Here is a 15,764-nt window from a genome sequence, read left to right on the forward strand (position 1 = left end):
TTCAGTATGTGTTGGCTACGTAGGGATGAGACTTTGGCACTGGCGAGTAAGCTGGTCGGCGACTCCTACGCATACGTTATATGGCTACAGTCTGCGCAATTATATTGATGGATTGCCAGTGCTTACCAGTGACCTTAGCGCCAGCGAATTTGTGACTGCCCCCAAAGACACCCGGGACTGCTGGACCCTGACTTCCCTGAAGCAGCTGCAGGCTATGGAGGAACAAGACGGAGCCCCAATTCACGTTGAACGCGGTCTTGAAGTTTGGGGAAAGAACACATGCATGGGTTTGTGGTTTTGTTCAGTTTCCAAAAAAAAAGCCAAGTTGACTGGTCATGTCTGAAATTGTAAGTTTTGATAATTCAAAGAATATAAGTGCCTATCGATGCTGACCAGAAACAGAACTTTCCGAAGTCTACTAACCGCCGCTCGTTGAAAATATTGCCCATGAGTATTTGTTCACACTGTTTGCTGCTCCAGGCAGCCGACATAGAACGGACGATATGGGAGAGGACAAAAAATCGAGAAGGAAATCTCTATTTGCGACTTTGGTGGCACAGAGGCAGAATGGAAGAAGATAGAAGAGGCAACAAACTATTTGAATAGCTGTAAGCCTGTATTGGCCCAGATTGTAACAAAGGTGACAAGGGTGACGAGGGTGACGAAGGTGATGAAGGTATTGAATGATACTACTGATGGCCTCGAGGAAAAGTCAAGAGACATCGCTTGCTGCAACAGCGCGCAAACACATGAAAAAAAACAGCACGTGGTAAGTTTTTTTTTTCATTATTGCCAGCTGCTACAATTGCTTACGTCAAGTTCGAAAAGAACCTAGAGACAGTTCCTCCTCATATACGTCTCGTGGAGATGAAGACCAGAAAACCCCAATAACAGAATGCAATGATTGAAGGCGCAATGCCCAATTACAAAAGGCCACTCGAGAAGCAGGAAACAATGACAAAAGACAAACGACGTTGCGGAAACGAATATTGCTGCCCAGAGTATTCGACAAGCAGTGAACATCCTACCGCGAAAAACTCATTTTACAATTTCTGTTTATTCATCAAGCACTAGAAAGGGCATATCACGATGTCGAAGTGCAAACAATCCTCAAGTCACTGACGATGTTGTCGATAAACCTGATATTTTTAACGAGATGCCTCCTGTTCCTGCTCCCGCGACTGTCGGGGCGCCCACTCCCCGTTCCGCTCCAGTGACTGTGGGCTTTTGCCTCCCCCTCTAGTGTGAGTCCGCAGATTGTCTAAGGAGGTTCTCAGAGCTAATCGTGAGCAGGCCGTCGTTGTCGCGTGGCCGGTCAATTTCGTACCGGCCGGTGAACCTTCTCGTGGCCGGTTCAGTTGTCGACAACGCCGCTACCAACAGATATCGTGAAAAAATACTTTTGCATTCCAAGCGTAGTTGGTTCATGGTTGATGTTTGGAGCGAAAAGCGAGACGTCCGGACGCATTGTTTGATGATGACTACAGCAGGAGATACAGACGATCCTGAGAATGATGAGGACACAGCGTCGATACAAACGCCGTGCCAACATGCCAGACGAAATCTTGGACCTTGTGGAAGGACCTTCCACGATAGACGCGAGTATCGACGAAGAGTACGATGTATCCACGGAGAGTCATGTCTTGCGACAATTTGAAAAGTCTGTCAAAGAGAGAAAAACATCCCTGTTCAACAAATCTACAATATGGCTCTTCAAAACAAGACGAGCTCAAACGAGTGGCTGCTACTTGAGCATACATAACGGATAGGAATGCCAGAAAAAGGCTGCATGAGGCCGCCTGCGCCATCAGAGACGAACTCGATATATTCCAGACAGTCTACCGCAGGACGACTGGGAGGAATGTCAATCTGGTATCTGCTACTCCTGTTCACTCCGAGGATCCCATCCAGACATCGGTGCCAGAATTTGATCCGCTGTATGATGCGAGTGACGTGGAGGAGGGTGAGATTGCCCCGACAACCGCTGCCGTTTCCGACATGGACATCGACATATACGGGAATACTCCGCTGGGAGGAATATCTCCAGTTAGTCTACATTCTTCGCATAGATATTGTCTGGTCTGTGGACTAAGAAAGAACCAGGGTATACCTGGATACTATGACCACCAACACAGTTATGTGGTTTGAAAATCGCTTCGAGACGCTCGCGGGCAATGAACAAGGATGGACTGCAGCGAATCCTGGCCAAGCACATCAAATCCAGGAAGATCTGAGGCAGCTGTAGTTCCTGAGGAGCTGAATCATAACTTGGGAGCTTTCTCTGGTTACCTGGTCTATAATTTCTTCCTCCCACGTAAGCTTTACGTCTCTTCTATGTGAGAGAGCAATCCTGACGTGTTCTAGTGAAAGCTTCGTCCCGAAGGACACCTCAACCCACACCAACATCCCTGTCTAGAGGCCAGACCTCCAAATTGGTTTGCGCTCCACAATGGCTCTCCACCCTACAATATGACTACCTTATCTGTGACTGCTACCAGTGTGTCATCTCTCAAAAATTTGACTGGAATGAGGCAGAGGTTCGCATGACACGAGATGGCAACAACGCCTGCGATGATGATGGACAGTTGCTGACACATGAGCCGCAGACACTGGCGTCGTTGGAAGTAACACACATCCTTCTTCCCTTTCTCTCATGTCCTTCCCCGCTGGTGATTCTCAGTTGGTTTGTATATCATATACGTGCCATTGCAGTCGATGGCACTACCTTATCCGGGACCGTCACCGGTGTGTGATAATGTTGCCAGAACACAAATATAGCGCCGGTTTCGAACAGACCGATTCACCCAGAGAAGACAGTCCCTGTCAGTAAGCGAAGCGATTATGTTCTCGGACTTCCTCCCTCTAGCGATATGTCGCAAATTTGACAGGTGTTAGGCATTGAAAATGATGCTCGCTGGTGGCTAACAGAGGACGCGTCTCGCGCTTCTTATCCATCGCATGCCTGTCGGCTCAATTGGAGTCCCGTGAACGTGGACGATCGTCTCTACGCACTGGCTCCTGAGAAATCCAGGGAATTTTCAGCGAAGGAAAAAAGACATTTTCGGAGCACGGTCAGCATCACTGGAATTGAAGAGAGAAGATATGAGGAGCATCACATCTTCCACTATCAGGAATATGTGAATAAGCACCACAAATGAGGAAGATCCTCGAAGAAGGCCACGAAGACGAACCTGCAAAAGCCAGGCAAAAGACAGAGATCTTCTACTTTAAAAAGGACAAGTTGCGGCAAGCGATCGAGGACCTCGTTTGTATGACACCAGTCATAGAAGACGATCCCAACTCTCTGTTAAGAGAAAAAGCTCAAGAATGTCTTCGTATTAAAGGGTCACGAACACCATTTCGCCTAACGAAGAGCACATTCTGGCGATAATAGATATGATCCTGCCTCCCTGATCTGCTTTGACGAGGCAGGCAGATCTTTTTCAATAAGATATCTCGCCCTAAGAAGGGCCACAGGGCGATGAGGTATCAGACCAATCGCTCGATCCCGAATCATTCCTTGGTCTTCTTCTCGATACTTCGTCTCGAGTACTAGTGCTTGCATTATTACGTCTACTTTGTCGTTCTACCAAGTTGCTGCTATCATTAGGCTGCGACCAATACGAGGAAATCCTTCTCGCACTTGAAGGACCTGCAGAGACCTATACCAAAGGCATACTGGCTGGTATGGCCATACCAAGGTGCATCTGCCAATGGACTACGCTGAGAGTAACGGGGCGATCATGGTATTCCAGAAGCCAGATGAGCGCGACCTAACAGCGTGGAAGCCGAACGAAGCAGCGCCCTGGCCTAATGGTGTTTCATCCTACATCCATACTCTCGACAGCGTCAAGAATCATGTAGCCGAACTTTTCACCCACTATCGCCAATTCGAGGAACGCACTTCTCAATCCACACTGATCACAAAAGACATCAATGATCAACTCGCAGAATTGCGCGAGCGTATAGATACAGTGGAGGATCAATTGGGACAAGGCCCCTTTCCCGGTGACATCATTTGATTTTAACGCGCATGGCTTGCTATTTGCTTCTTTCTGGTCACATCAGACAATTGACTCGAGACGAGGAACATATCTGGAAACAACGAGGAGGAACGCAGCATAGCGAAAATAGCTGGACGCCAGTCAACATACTTGGCATCTGTACTCAACGCAACTAGTTACAGGGCTTTCTACACATAGCTTCATAGTTGCAGGACAAGTTCTCCGGGCCAACAACAGGGAACCTGAAGAAGCACATTCCGGACGCACGCCAGAACGAAATCATGCTACCTGATGGTAGCCCAGGCCGTTCTTTTGTTAACAAGGGAAGGCCAGACGTGTGTCCGACAGGCAGTGAAGGAGAACCTGTCGGGTTGTTTTATGGCTCGGGAACAGCCTACCAGCGTTGCCAGGGCATGAAACGAGAGTGCAAGAGGGTAAGTAGAGGCCAGGGCAACGCTGTACGGGTGCTGACAGGGTCTGGAGATGCCCCAACGTTGCGTGGCAGACGCCCCCAAGGTGTTCCGTCTGCGCGGAGGGTTAAGAGTTCTAGTCCGGCACCGATTGATCATCGAAGCCTATGATGGAAGAAGGCTAATATTCGCAAACAACTGCAATCTGCCAATGTGAAAAGATGGAAGAAAATTTAGAACTGGTATCCGTCGCTACGCACAAGAAACGCGGCTCAAAGCATCGGTGAGTCGCTCAACATGGAATCGGATGACCGAATGCTTTGCAAACGTCCTCAATTCTTCATCCGACTACCATCTTGATACAAATCTTGATACAAAAGACCCAGAAGGAACGGAGCCAGAGCAATGGAAATCGTCAGCCGTAGAATTTCTTGCAAAACAGACATCTGGCAATATTGCGGATTTTTCGATCAAAAACCCAAAGAATCTCTATCTCAAAAAGTGGTCAAAAGGATAGACCATTTTCATGAAGAGATCAACTCGCAAGATCTTCCCTCAATTGAGAACTGAGACATTTAATCCCAATGCCCGGTCTGGATAAAGCATATCACAAGAAAAAAAAATTCAGCTAAGGAAACAATACAAAACGGACCTCAAGGGTTTAAAGCACCCACTGTACCGATTGTCACGCCGTGACCGAGAGGCTATGAATTCTATTCTCGGTCTATATCTCTTCCTGCGAGGAAGTCAGATTGAGAAAGTACCCCTTGGCGCCCCGTCAGTTCCAGCCTCCCCGGCCTTTGTCGTCTGGAACAAAGGCAAGCGCCGTGTTCGTCCTGCTCTTCCTCCTGCAACAGCTACCAAGTTGCCAGTTGGATTGCTGCATGAGGCAGGCAGATTCTAACCATGAATTTATACGGGTACACCAGGGTCAAGTTGCGGAATACATGTTGCCCTGGTTCTACCCTTAAGATTGGTTGTCAGCGCTTTCGGCACCAATTGGCTGTGGTAGCGGCGGTGTCTTCATGCTCCGGGAAGCTTCGAACTGGTTCGATCAATATAATATCACGGCGAACGTGGCGAGCGTCATCAAGGATCTGCACCAGAGAGCGCAGAAAACAGTAGCGCGCTCACAGTTACCACTGCCACTAGCATTAAATTCTCCCAGAGATGATGGCTGGGATGTTCAAATCGATAATTTCAATGAGGATCTGTCGCAATACACACTTGAGAAGAGTGAACGTTCTGCTACACAGCTTCCTGTAAATTTTAGATTCTTTATGGTCAGACCTAAGATTAAAGAACCAACTAAAGCAGAAAAGGCTGCAAATAAGTAGATAATAATGAAAGATTTTATAAAATATAATCTACTTCCTATTACTCTTAAAAGGAAATCCAGAAAGTAGTATAAGTAATTAGATACTATATAGAGCACTAATAATAATAGAGGACCTTTATATAAAAAGTACAAATTTAAAGACTTTATAAGTTTAAGTAACAATAAGGAGAGTAAGGAGGGGAGTAAGAGAGAGATAAGAGGGAGATTAAGGAGGTAGTTAGTAACTCTAAAGTTAATATAGAGAAAGACAAGAGGTAAGGGCCTAATATATATAGTAAAAGCAAAGGTTGTTCAGCTACTAGTAAGGTTAGCTAGGAAAGGGTATATAAAGGGAAATAAATCTTATAGGTAGTTTAGCAATTTAATCTTTAGGGCTTATTAATTTAACTTTAGTTAAAGTATCAGAATGCCTTTAAAGGAGAGGTAAAGTAATAGTCTAATAAATTAACAGTTATTAATTATAGAAGAAAATAACTTTGCTAAACAGATCATATATATATAGTCTTTGGTAGGTTGAGTATGTCAATAATCATTCTCGACCAGAATTTAGATCAATTAAATATTAACCAGTAGCGGCGAATCCAAATATGTCTCCGACCCAAGTTGGGGATACATCTATATCAACAGTCGTATTGAATCAATTCACAACCCTATGGACAACAACTGTCAAAGAATTGGCCAGGATCTTCATGAAGGAGAAGGTTATCTACATTAAAGGAATACAAATTCCTCAAGTGACAAATACTGATTTGTATAAAAATTCCTCTGTCAGATATCAATTCCACAGAAGATAGTCGACGCCAGCACGTTCTTCTTTGGATAGATGATGAAGAGCCAAAACCCCCTCCTGTGCTGACATATCACCCAATGGTTAAAGAATGCAAGTCTGACTATGATCCTCAAAAAACACAACTGGATGTATAAATTGAGGTATAGTGGGGTGAAAAGCGTGAATAGAATGAAAACTACAACGATTCCTGATTGAGATTGCTTCTTCTGTGGACTTGAAGACAGCTGTCTGACGACGAGACTACACGGTTCGAGTCCCTTTCTCTTTATGTATATAGTGCGCTAGTTTGCATGACGAGAAAGCCCATGAGATAATTCAGCCGCATATTTGTACAGAATGTTGTCTGTTTGTATATTGTTTTCTTATCGTGATGATACCATATGTAACTAGGTATGTACCCTACCCAGTCGCTATCCATCACATGATCATGACTAGTAGTAAATATTCAATCTCTATTGGCTTTATATACCCATTATTTTCATGGTGGATTTTCTTGTCCACCTCAAAACATCATGATAATCCGTATGTATCCTATTCGAGGCTAAACATAGTGCGAACAGGGGTCCCTAGCTAATTAGTTCGTTCCAACAGGGATCGCTCTTGGAGGGGTAAGATGTCATTCCGTATCGTTATCGTCAAACCACACTATTATCTCCTATCTCATCACTTCCTTCAGTGACTAGACCGTCCAAATAATGGGCAAAGACTCAAGACCCTTCCTGCTCAATCCTACCGAACTCTACGAAGCCTTCTGTCTGCTTCGCCCCGCCGAGGATTTCGTCTACGGGATCCGCGCACAGGTGGCGCTGACGATCGCGCAACTCGTCGTGCTCGTGCTGTTCTATCCGTGGATTGTGCGGACATGGCGCAACCAGCACACGGACGCCTCCTGCACTTGTAGGGCATGTGCTCCGAGGGAGTCGCTACGGCGACTACCTCGTCGTCGACGGGCGCTGTCCAGAGAGAAGAAGGAGAAGAAGGAGAAGGGGAAGACGAAGCCAATTTTGATGCGGAAGATTCGCAAGAAGAAGAGACAAGTCTCTGCCCTGCTGGCCCTGCCTCTGGAACTGCGGCAGGAAATCTTCAAGCTGATCCTGGGCGACCGGGTCCTGCACATCTTCACCGATCTCGGCCGGGAGGAAGATTCATGGGACAACCTGGGGCATACGGTGTGCGCCTCGCCCGCGGACACGCCGCATCACTGGGGAGACATCACGACCGCAAGTCTGATCACACGCCCGCCGCAGATGCAGAGCTGCATCGCGCTGCTGCAGACCTGTCGGCAGATCTACTGCGAATGCATCGCCCTGCTGTACGCGAGCAACCTGTACGACTTCAACCGGCCGATGGAGTATCTGGTGTTTGTGAACAGCATCCGGCTGCAGCGCCTCCGGCAGATCCGACATCTGCAGATCACGCAGGAGAACTCGGAGAACCAGTACGAGTTGCCACCGACAAACACGCTTCGCACGCAGCCGTCGGGGATCCATCTGTGGGAGAAGATGTGGACGGTCGTGGGCGAGAAGATGCTCGCGCTGACCACGCTGAAGATCCGCTTCAATTACCGCGAGGGATGGTCCGACTCGGGGACTCCGCGCAAGTACGCAGAGGATATGCTGCGTCCGGTGAGGAGGAGCGTGCGCGGCTTGATGGAATTTTCGCTCGAGGCGAATGAGCCTGATTTCGACCTGGCTGCGTTGGAGATGGAGGTTCGACAGGATGTGTACGCTGCGAGAAGAGTTAGTTCAGTCGATGAAGAGTGACGTCGTTTAATATCCTGTTCTACTTCTTATGCTAATGATGTTTCCTGCACTGCCTGAGCAGAGGTATCCTATAAATATTCCTTACCCTGATAGGTGAATGACTTGAGTTAGGGCTAATTATCACTACTCCCCAAAACTGGCAAAAAAGCAATCTCCTATTGTCCAGACATGGGAAACGCATAGTAAGGCACAAAAAAGAACTTACATGTCTCTGAAGAATATGTGTCTGTGACTAGATGGCGCGACTTCGACCCGTCAATTGGGCAGGGTTTGTACAGTACATGCATCTATGAGCAGCGAGAATCCCTAATCAAGAGGCTATCCCATTTGTGCAGCAGATACTAGGAGTATGCATCGTGCAGAAGGGATCATTCCGTCTATCATCAGATGATGGAGATTCTTTTCCTCCCATGGCCGCACTATATATGCCTACTTGTGAGGTAATAGTATCGAGGATAATCCTGACTTGCCCGGAGCAGACCACGATGGATATCGATATTTATTGACCACATTGGCAGCAGTGTTAGCAATTGAGAATACTCCTCTCCTCTCTGTATAATTTCTTGGGCTAATAATGAATTCAGCAATGCAATAATTGTCTGGTCCCGTAATGCTTCACACGAAGTAAGTAGGACATAGGACTGGAGTAATGAGACTACATAGAGCACATGTAGGAAGGATTCTTATCACAACACTCTATGGTAACTACGCCTGTGTGAGACACGGATGGTTCTCGTATTTTGGCTTCAGAGATTTAAATATAAAATATACACTGCCGCATAATGTTATCTATCTACATAATCTGCATAGTGCATTGATTTGTATGTATGTATGTACAGTACAATCTAGTCTATATACCCCAAGCAGAGTCTATACACACGTATATACACACATGGTCAGTCTATACTACTCCGACGCCGGACTCGGTGGAACAGGCCCCGTCGTCCAATTCATCGGCTGACTGCCTAACTCAAACTCCAGCGTGCCACCACGAGCAAAGACATCGTCCCAGGTGAGCCAATTCTTGGTCCACGGCTGACCGTTGACCTTGAGACTCTGGACGTAGAAGTCGGTGTCGCCGTTGCCGTCGCCGCCCGTCGCGGTGATCTGCAACTTCTTGCCCTCGCCTAGATCGATGGTCATCGACTCGAACCACGGCGAGTGGATCAGGAATGTCGTCTGTCCTGTCACCGGGTACAGCCCGATCATGTTCCATAGCAGCCAGGTCTGCATTGCCCCCGCGTCGCTGTTCCCCGGAAGTCCGGACACGCTGGTGCTGTAGTAGTTTTTGGCGATGGTGCGCGATTTCAGGACGGACAGGTCCTGTCTGTCGACGTAGTTGTAGAGATAGGGGACGTTGAACATGCTGGAGACGTCAGCTGGTAAATAATGTTCCCCCCTTTCTGGGATTGAGGCAAACGACTTACGGCTCATTCGTCGGGTCGAAGATCATGCCCGGACTCCCACTCGCGCCCTCCTCAAACATGATGTTCAGCCGTTGCACGACCATCTCCGCGCCGCCCATCAGCTCGATGATCTTCTTCATGTCGTGGATGTCGGTCCACGAGTACGCCCACGAGCTCGCCTCGTAGTACGGATCCCCCCAGTACCCGCTGTCCGTCAGCGGGTCTGTCTCGATGAACCCGGACAGGTTGCGAGGCACCACGAAGCCCGAGAAGCCCAGCGACGTCGTGTTCGGATTCCAGTGGTTGCGCCAGTTTCGCGACCGGTTGAGGTACTTCTCCGCGTCGTCGTGGATGCCCAGCCCCGACGCCACCTGGTACAGGCCAAAGTCGTTGTAGGCGTATTCGACTGCCCGCGACACGGCCCGGGTGTAGGTAGGCGTGATGAAGCCGTATTTTTTCCAGTCTGGCAGCGCGCCACGGCCCTCTTTCGTCGACGAGTCCGGCGCCTGGGGGTCTGGAGGGACGGTGTTGGGCGGCGGCACCTCTGCGTCCTTGACCATCGCCCGGTACCCGTCTTCCCAGTTGACCGCGCCTCGCACGCCTTTCACATACGCATCCGCCAGGACGTTATCCGCGTTGGATCCGCCCTGGGTGCGGCCGTTGTAGTTTGACGAGCGCGCGTCGGGCATGTAGCCTTCGAAGCGCCAGATGTCGATCAGAGAGCGGATCTGCTCCTCGTAGGCCACGGGCTGCAAAACGTGCATGAGGGCGGTGCCGCAGCGGAAGAGGTCCTGCAGAGTCAGAATATTATCATGATAAAAATAAGCAGAATAGGTATACGCTACATACCCACAGCGTGAAGATGTCCTGATAATACGGCTCTGGCGAGTTCCACGACGGATTCTCGCCCGTCTGGTTCGTGGGAATCAGGTGCATAAAGTACAGCGACGTGTACAGCAGCTCAAGGTTGGTCGTGTTGGTGGTCGTGGTCGTGATTTTCGAAAGGACCTGTTCATTCCATGCCGCCTTGGTGTCGTTGACCACCTGGGAGAAGGGCGTGCCAGCAGGAATCTCGTTTTTGAGATTGCTGCAGGCTTGGGCGGTCGATATCCACGAGATGCCCACCCGCGAGGTCACCTCCGTCGTCGCGAAGGTGAAGAGACCGCCGATTCTGACGTCTGGCGATGTTGACGAGGCCGATCCACTGCGCTGGACGATGCTGCCAGCGGCGTCTGTACCGACATAGGTCTTGTTGCTGATGGGGGGAGTATCGAAATAGCCACCTGGAGACTGTCAGAATATGTCCTCCTCTAGCAATATCCGTAAGACACTCACAGAAGTAGATCGGCCAGTTGGGCGACCTGTTCCAACCGTTATTGTACACGCCATGACCCTCGTAGTGACCGTCTGCGAAGATGGTGAAGTTCCCCCCAGCGTAACCCTGGGAGAGACCCATGCCTCTATATGACGGCAGCACATGGGACACATCCACCAGGACGTTCTTTCTCGTTGCATTCCTGGGGAAGGTGTAGCGGTACATGCCCGCTCGATTGGCGGCAGCCAGCTCTACAACGACATTGTCGCTTGTCTGGGCTTTGTAGTAGCCCACCGATCCCTGATCGGGTACCGCTCGACCAACGGTCAGGTTGGACAGTGGCTGCGAGATGTTGCCCACGAGAGGGAGCTGGGAGACGGTGCCGTATTTGGGCGCACCTCCAGTGCCCTGCTCGTGCATCATGGAGAATCCAGAGAACTGCCCCGTCGGCAGGTAGCCAGAGTACGAGTCGGTGCCGTCTACATAAAGATCGGGGCCCAGCTTGACCATGCCAAAGGGCCGCGCGACGCCAGGGAAGTTGTTGCCTCCATCTTCGGTGCCGGTAAAGACGCTCACGAACGGAGTGTAGTCTGCTGGATCGCTGGCAGCGGCACGTGCCACTGCAGGCAGGAGAAGCGAGAAGAGCAGCAGCATGATGATGGATGAGCAGACAATGTCCTCGTCTGCGTCGACGAGAAAACAACTCCACCGTCAGGCCACCAGTCCTGAGGCCTTGTTGGGGCCATCTTCAGCTTATATAGACTAGACTACAGTTATAGTCTAGACTACAGTATGCCTACTCTAGTACTCCTCCATTCCTGTCATCAGATAAGATCCATCCCAACTCCACGCATCCTCTCCTAGGCAAGGAGGGACTGGCGACTTTCGATATAAGGCCAGGCTACATGACCGGGGTAGTTAACACATGCGACGATCACAAGCCGTGAATGGCTCGTCTGGTGACAAGCCAAGCTTTAGACTGGACAGGAACCAACCTAAAATCTAGCTCAAACCAGTTCAAGGTTGACTCGGTACGGCAAGACGGCATGGAGATGGGGCCATGGCCATGAAGGACGGAGTCGATCCATATCGCGTTCCCCATGGAAAATTCTCGCCAAGCACACACAGCTTTGGCCTGGCAACATGTGGAATGCTGAGCATGCTGATAATCCGCTGACCAAGGAATGTGTTAGCGAATAATGTAACCTCAAGCAATGTCAAGATTAGCTATAGTTCTGAACCGCAGACTAACTTGAGCTTTTCCAGATGACTCCATTCACTGCTTCTGTTGTCTGAAACTATCCACATGCAGTGTATGTCTGTGGGTCACCATAGTACTGGCATGATGATGGAGGATGATAACTAAAGCCATCCTACTGATCGACCATCGTGATGGATCAGTCTTTACAAGAAAGAAAGAAAAAAAAAAGATGGTATAAACTGGAGGATTCGCCTGCCCTGTCCAGCTGCCAACCCGGTCATGCCCCCGGAGCGCGTGCGCCGCAAAGCCAGCCGATTGGCCGGGCTGGCCATGTAGATGCGGTGAGTTACATCCTCTGCATGTGCCGGTTTGCCGTGGAGAGCCATCGATCTCGCGGATATGACCTGAATAAATTTACGATAAGAATTAATTCTAAAATAAAATGCAACCAAATCGACGCCAATAATAACTCTATTCCTGTAGGAGCGAACGAGCGAACGCTTATTCGTCGCCGTGTTCGTGCCGGATCCCCGTAATTCCGCCCCCGCAATTTAGAACTACCTAAAAAAAATAAAGTAATACGAAAAAAAGATCAAAAATAAATCTACAAGCAGCTAGAGCAATATCATTGGCTGGCGACAACGATCGCTTTAAAAAGGCTTTAAAGCCCCTTTCGATTGGACAATAGATCACGTGTAATCGATTATGTAAGCATGATGTCTATTGGGCTGGCCTCTGATTGGTCAGTCAGTACAGTTCCTGAAAACATCAAGCTACACAACACTGGGCTTTGTAGCTCTCTAGTTATCTACTGAGTAGTGACAGATCTCTGGTGATGCTGTTGTGCTCAAATAATAGTAATAGAAGGCAGGAATCAACAACCCTTCTGGGCCATGATCACCCTCGCTAACCCAAAGCGACCTAGCTAGCACCTGCCACCTGAACGGCAGGATTAACATTAAACAATCATCACAACACATTGAATTGAGAACGGCAAGCGTCGCATTGTCTCAGACATGTAGTCCTGCGTATATGTGTAAACTCCTGTCGTCGACTGCAACGGCCAAGCGCGCATTCTGGCCCCTCTCAGCCATAGCCTCGCTCGGCCGCAAGCCCCCCAAGAGTCCGCAAGAGTCCTGTTCCAGAACTCGCTGCCCATGTACCGATTGAGGAAGAGACTACCCCTCATTATGACCCAAGATTCTACTTTCCAGTCGATCCAGGGTATATCTTCCGAAATAGATATGAAGCGTTAGCAAAGATCGGCTGGGGGAGCTGCTCTACCGTCTGGCTTGCGAGGGACATTCGTCGGTAAATGCTTAGAGACATCTTTGGCTAGATAGCTAGCCTCCAGCCTGCACATCGCTGATAGATATACTCCCTTCCAGAAGGATATGGCAATCAGAGCGCTACGTAGCGCTGAAGATCAGCAACTGCGACTTGGAAGACATGGACGCTGCAGCCCACGAGCTCAGTATCGAACGTCGCATTGCACAGACAAATCCTAAGCATAGAGGCTTCCACTACGTCAGGACCTGCATCGACAGCTTCGAGGAAAGGGGACCACACGGAACACATCTGTGCCTGGTCTACGAGCCGATGAGAGAGCCACTGTGGCTCTTCCAACGGCCTTGTCGGGGGAGGAAATTCCCGCTGGGCCTGTTGAAAGCATATGTCAGGCTTCTTTTGCAAGGTCTGGAGTATCTCCACTCTGAATGCAATATTATTCACACAGGCAGGCTTTTGTTCCTCAGTTCTTCGGTGTCTGCAGTATACTAACGATTCCTAGATCTCAAGGTCGACAACATCCGGGTAACCTTTGAAGATCCCTCCGCTATCAAAAGACTTCGTCCAGGCACAGGAAGCCCATCCAATGGCTCGAAAAGTCAAGGATGGTCGATCCATCTACCTGTCTCACAATGACTTCGGCTCTCTCCGCTCGTACAACATCCTACCCAAGATCACAGACTTTGGCCTGGCACAAATCCAGCAAGAACCGGGCCAATTGAATAGACATCCGATCCAGCCCGACCACTACCGAGCGCCAGAAGTGATCCTCGGCGCTGGATGGGCGTATGGTGTGGATATATGGAATCTCGGCGTGATGGTATGGTCGTCCTCTTCATCTCGTCGTCAGACTCTTAACACAGCCTATCCAGATGTGGAATTTACTCGAGAATCGAGATTTATTTTGTCAAGTCCACGACCAGGAAGGGTAATACAGTGCTGCCGCACATCTGGCAGAAATGATCGCGCTGCTTGGTCCGCCACCGAAGGAACTTCTCGATCGCGAGCGCGACGGCCGAAGGTGGAATTTCGCGCCGGCGATAAGGAACGCGGCAGGCAAGCTTTGCACAAAAGCGTACGAATGGTACGGAGGGCCATTTTTCGATGAGAATGGTAAGGCCGACAGAATCAGAGTTACTTTCTACATGCATTCATGCCCAGCTGCTAATGTTCATCCTGGCAGGCAACTTTCTCTACGAGCACCTTGTTCCGCGTCATCTGTTGTTGGAGGACACAGTCACTTCTCTCCATGGAGAGGAGAAGCAGCAGTTTCTAGACTTTGCGAGCCAGATGCTTCAGTGGGATCCGGATAAGAGGAAGAGTGCCAGAGAGCTTCTCGACGACCCGTGGCTTAGTGAGGAGTCTATCAGACGTCTCGGGAAGGCTTACTAGTTGGTATTATGCCGTTAAGGTGTCCCGTTAAGTCTCTAACGGGCAGGCAGGTGCTTGGATATAACAGCCTCCTTTCGATATCCCTCATTTTCTGGACATATGTTGCGTGGGTGATAAAACATTAAACGGAAACACTAGGACTGGTTCATCGTCGTACAGGAGTAGTATCTTCCTCGGGTTGCGGATATGGCGTTCAAGGGGTTAGGGTTTAACAATCTATTGTACAGTACAAATTAGCCAAGGATTTATCCAGGATAATGAATTAAACAGGCAAAAAAAACCTCCTCAAAAGTTGGCTCTTTTGACAAGTAAACTGATAGCTAGCACTGCAAAGTGTACCGCTGACTACACCGCACGCAGGTAGATATCCGACTACGTAGAAACAACTTGGCTGGACTGACTCCAGATTAGAAGCAAGTCAAAATAATCTTTTTCTTTCATTTAATCAGCAAGGCTAGATTTTTAGTTAGTTAATTAGTGTCTACGACTCCAAACTCCTCACAGCCATCGCCAAAGCACCCTCTTTCGTCTTATGACCACCAATGAACCCGCTGGCATGCACGAAAACAGCACCGGGAGGAATCTTCGTCTTGCCAGCTTGATCGGCCTCAGCGGCCATCACTCCATCGAGATCCTCGTCACGGACCCCCCGCCAGGACTCCGGCAGGGGCTTGCGGGATTCGAAGCTGCCCTCCTCCACGGGCACACACTGCACGCGCCACTTGGACCCTTCGGTCGCGCTCTCCGGGTATAGGACGTAGTAGACCTGGTTCTCCTCGCCGGACCCGGCCTCCTGCTCGAAGTTGTACAGGTGTTCCTTCCACGGCACACCGCCTTCGGACCAGGATGATGATGCG

General features: G+C 49.4%; 6 protein-coding genes across 6 annotated transcripts; 5 read left to right on the forward strand and 1 right to left on the reverse strand.

Moving 5' to 3' along the window:
* Nucleotides 1–25: 25 nt before the first annotated feature.
* On the forward strand, nucleotides 26–3,158 carry T310_8132 (uncharacterized protein; the record flags this gene model as incomplete). Its single annotated transcript, XM_013469079.1, has 10 exons — nucleotides 26–287; nucleotides 326–347; nucleotides 607–769; nucleotides 1,001–1,219; nucleotides 1,500–1,660; nucleotides 1,770–2,104; nucleotides 2,225–2,314; nucleotides 2,365–2,745; nucleotides 2,779–2,826; nucleotides 2,896–3,158. 10 exons carry the CDS (start codon nucleotides 26–28, stop codon nucleotides 3,156–3,158), a joined length of 1,944 nt encoding a protein of 647 aa, XP_013324533.1.
* A 585-nt stretch (nucleotides 3,159–3,743) lies between these two features.
* T310_8133 (uncharacterized protein) lies at nucleotides 3,744–4,984 on the forward strand (the record flags this gene model as incomplete). The annotated part of the gene is made up of 4 exons (XM_013469080.1): nucleotides 3,744–3,974; nucleotides 4,217–4,438; nucleotides 4,636–4,697; nucleotides 4,801–4,984. The coding sequence occupies 4 exons, from the start codon at nucleotides 3,744–3,746 to the stop codon at nucleotides 4,982–4,984; spliced, it is 699 nt and encodes a 232-aa protein (XP_013324534.1).
* A 455-nt stretch (nucleotides 4,985–5,439) lies between these two features.
* Nucleotides 5,440–6,468, forward strand: T310_8134 (uncharacterized protein; the record flags this gene model as incomplete). The annotated part of the gene is made up of 7 exons (XM_013469081.1): nucleotides 5,440–5,747; nucleotides 5,862–5,935; nucleotides 5,995–6,007; nucleotides 6,056–6,059; nucleotides 6,147–6,181; nucleotides 6,241–6,261; nucleotides 6,324–6,468. 7 exons carry the CDS (start codon nucleotides 5,440–5,442, stop codon nucleotides 6,466–6,468), a joined length of 600 nt encoding a protein of 199 aa, XP_013324535.1.
* Nucleotides 6,469–7,238: 770 nt separating this feature from the next.
* T310_8135 (uncharacterized protein) lies at nucleotides 7,239–8,218 on the forward strand (the record flags this gene model as incomplete). The annotated part of the gene is made up of 2 exons (XM_013469082.1): nucleotides 7,239–7,397; nucleotides 7,445–8,218. 2 exons carry the CDS (start codon nucleotides 7,239–7,241, stop codon nucleotides 8,216–8,218), a joined length of 933 nt encoding a protein of 310 aa, XP_013324536.1.
* Nucleotides 8,219–9,212: 994 nt separating this feature from the next.
* T310_8136 (alpha-1 protein) lies at nucleotides 9,213–11,681 on the reverse strand (the record flags this gene model as incomplete). The annotated part of the gene is made up of 4 exons (XM_013469083.1): nucleotides 9,213–9,672; nucleotides 9,734–10,503; nucleotides 10,562–10,995; nucleotides 11,048–11,681. 4 exons carry the CDS (start codon nucleotides 11,679–11,681, stop codon nucleotides 9,213–9,215), a joined length of 2,298 nt encoding a protein of 765 aa, XP_013324537.1.
* Nucleotides 11,682–13,418: 1,737 nt separating this feature from the next.
* Nucleotides 13,419–14,907, forward strand: T310_8137 (Protein kinase domain-containing protein; the record flags this gene model as incomplete). Its single annotated transcript, XM_013469084.1, has 5 exons — nucleotides 13,419–13,452; nucleotides 13,601–13,921; nucleotides 14,018–14,040; nucleotides 14,084–14,599; nucleotides 14,677–14,907. The coding sequence occupies 5 exons, from the start codon at nucleotides 13,419–13,421 to the stop codon at nucleotides 14,905–14,907; spliced, it is 1,125 nt and encodes a 374-aa protein (XP_013324538.1).
* Nucleotides 14,908–15,764: the final 857 nt, after the last annotated feature.

The sequence above is a fragment of the Rasamsonia emersonii genome (assembly GCF_000968595.1).
Source record: "Rasamsonia emersonii CBS 393.64 chromosome Unknown ctg1118621760657, whole genome shotgun sequence".
In the NCBI taxonomy this organism is placed as follows: Eukaryota; Fungi; Ascomycota; class Eurotiomycetes; order Eurotiales; family Trichocomaceae; genus Rasamsonia; species Rasamsonia emersonii.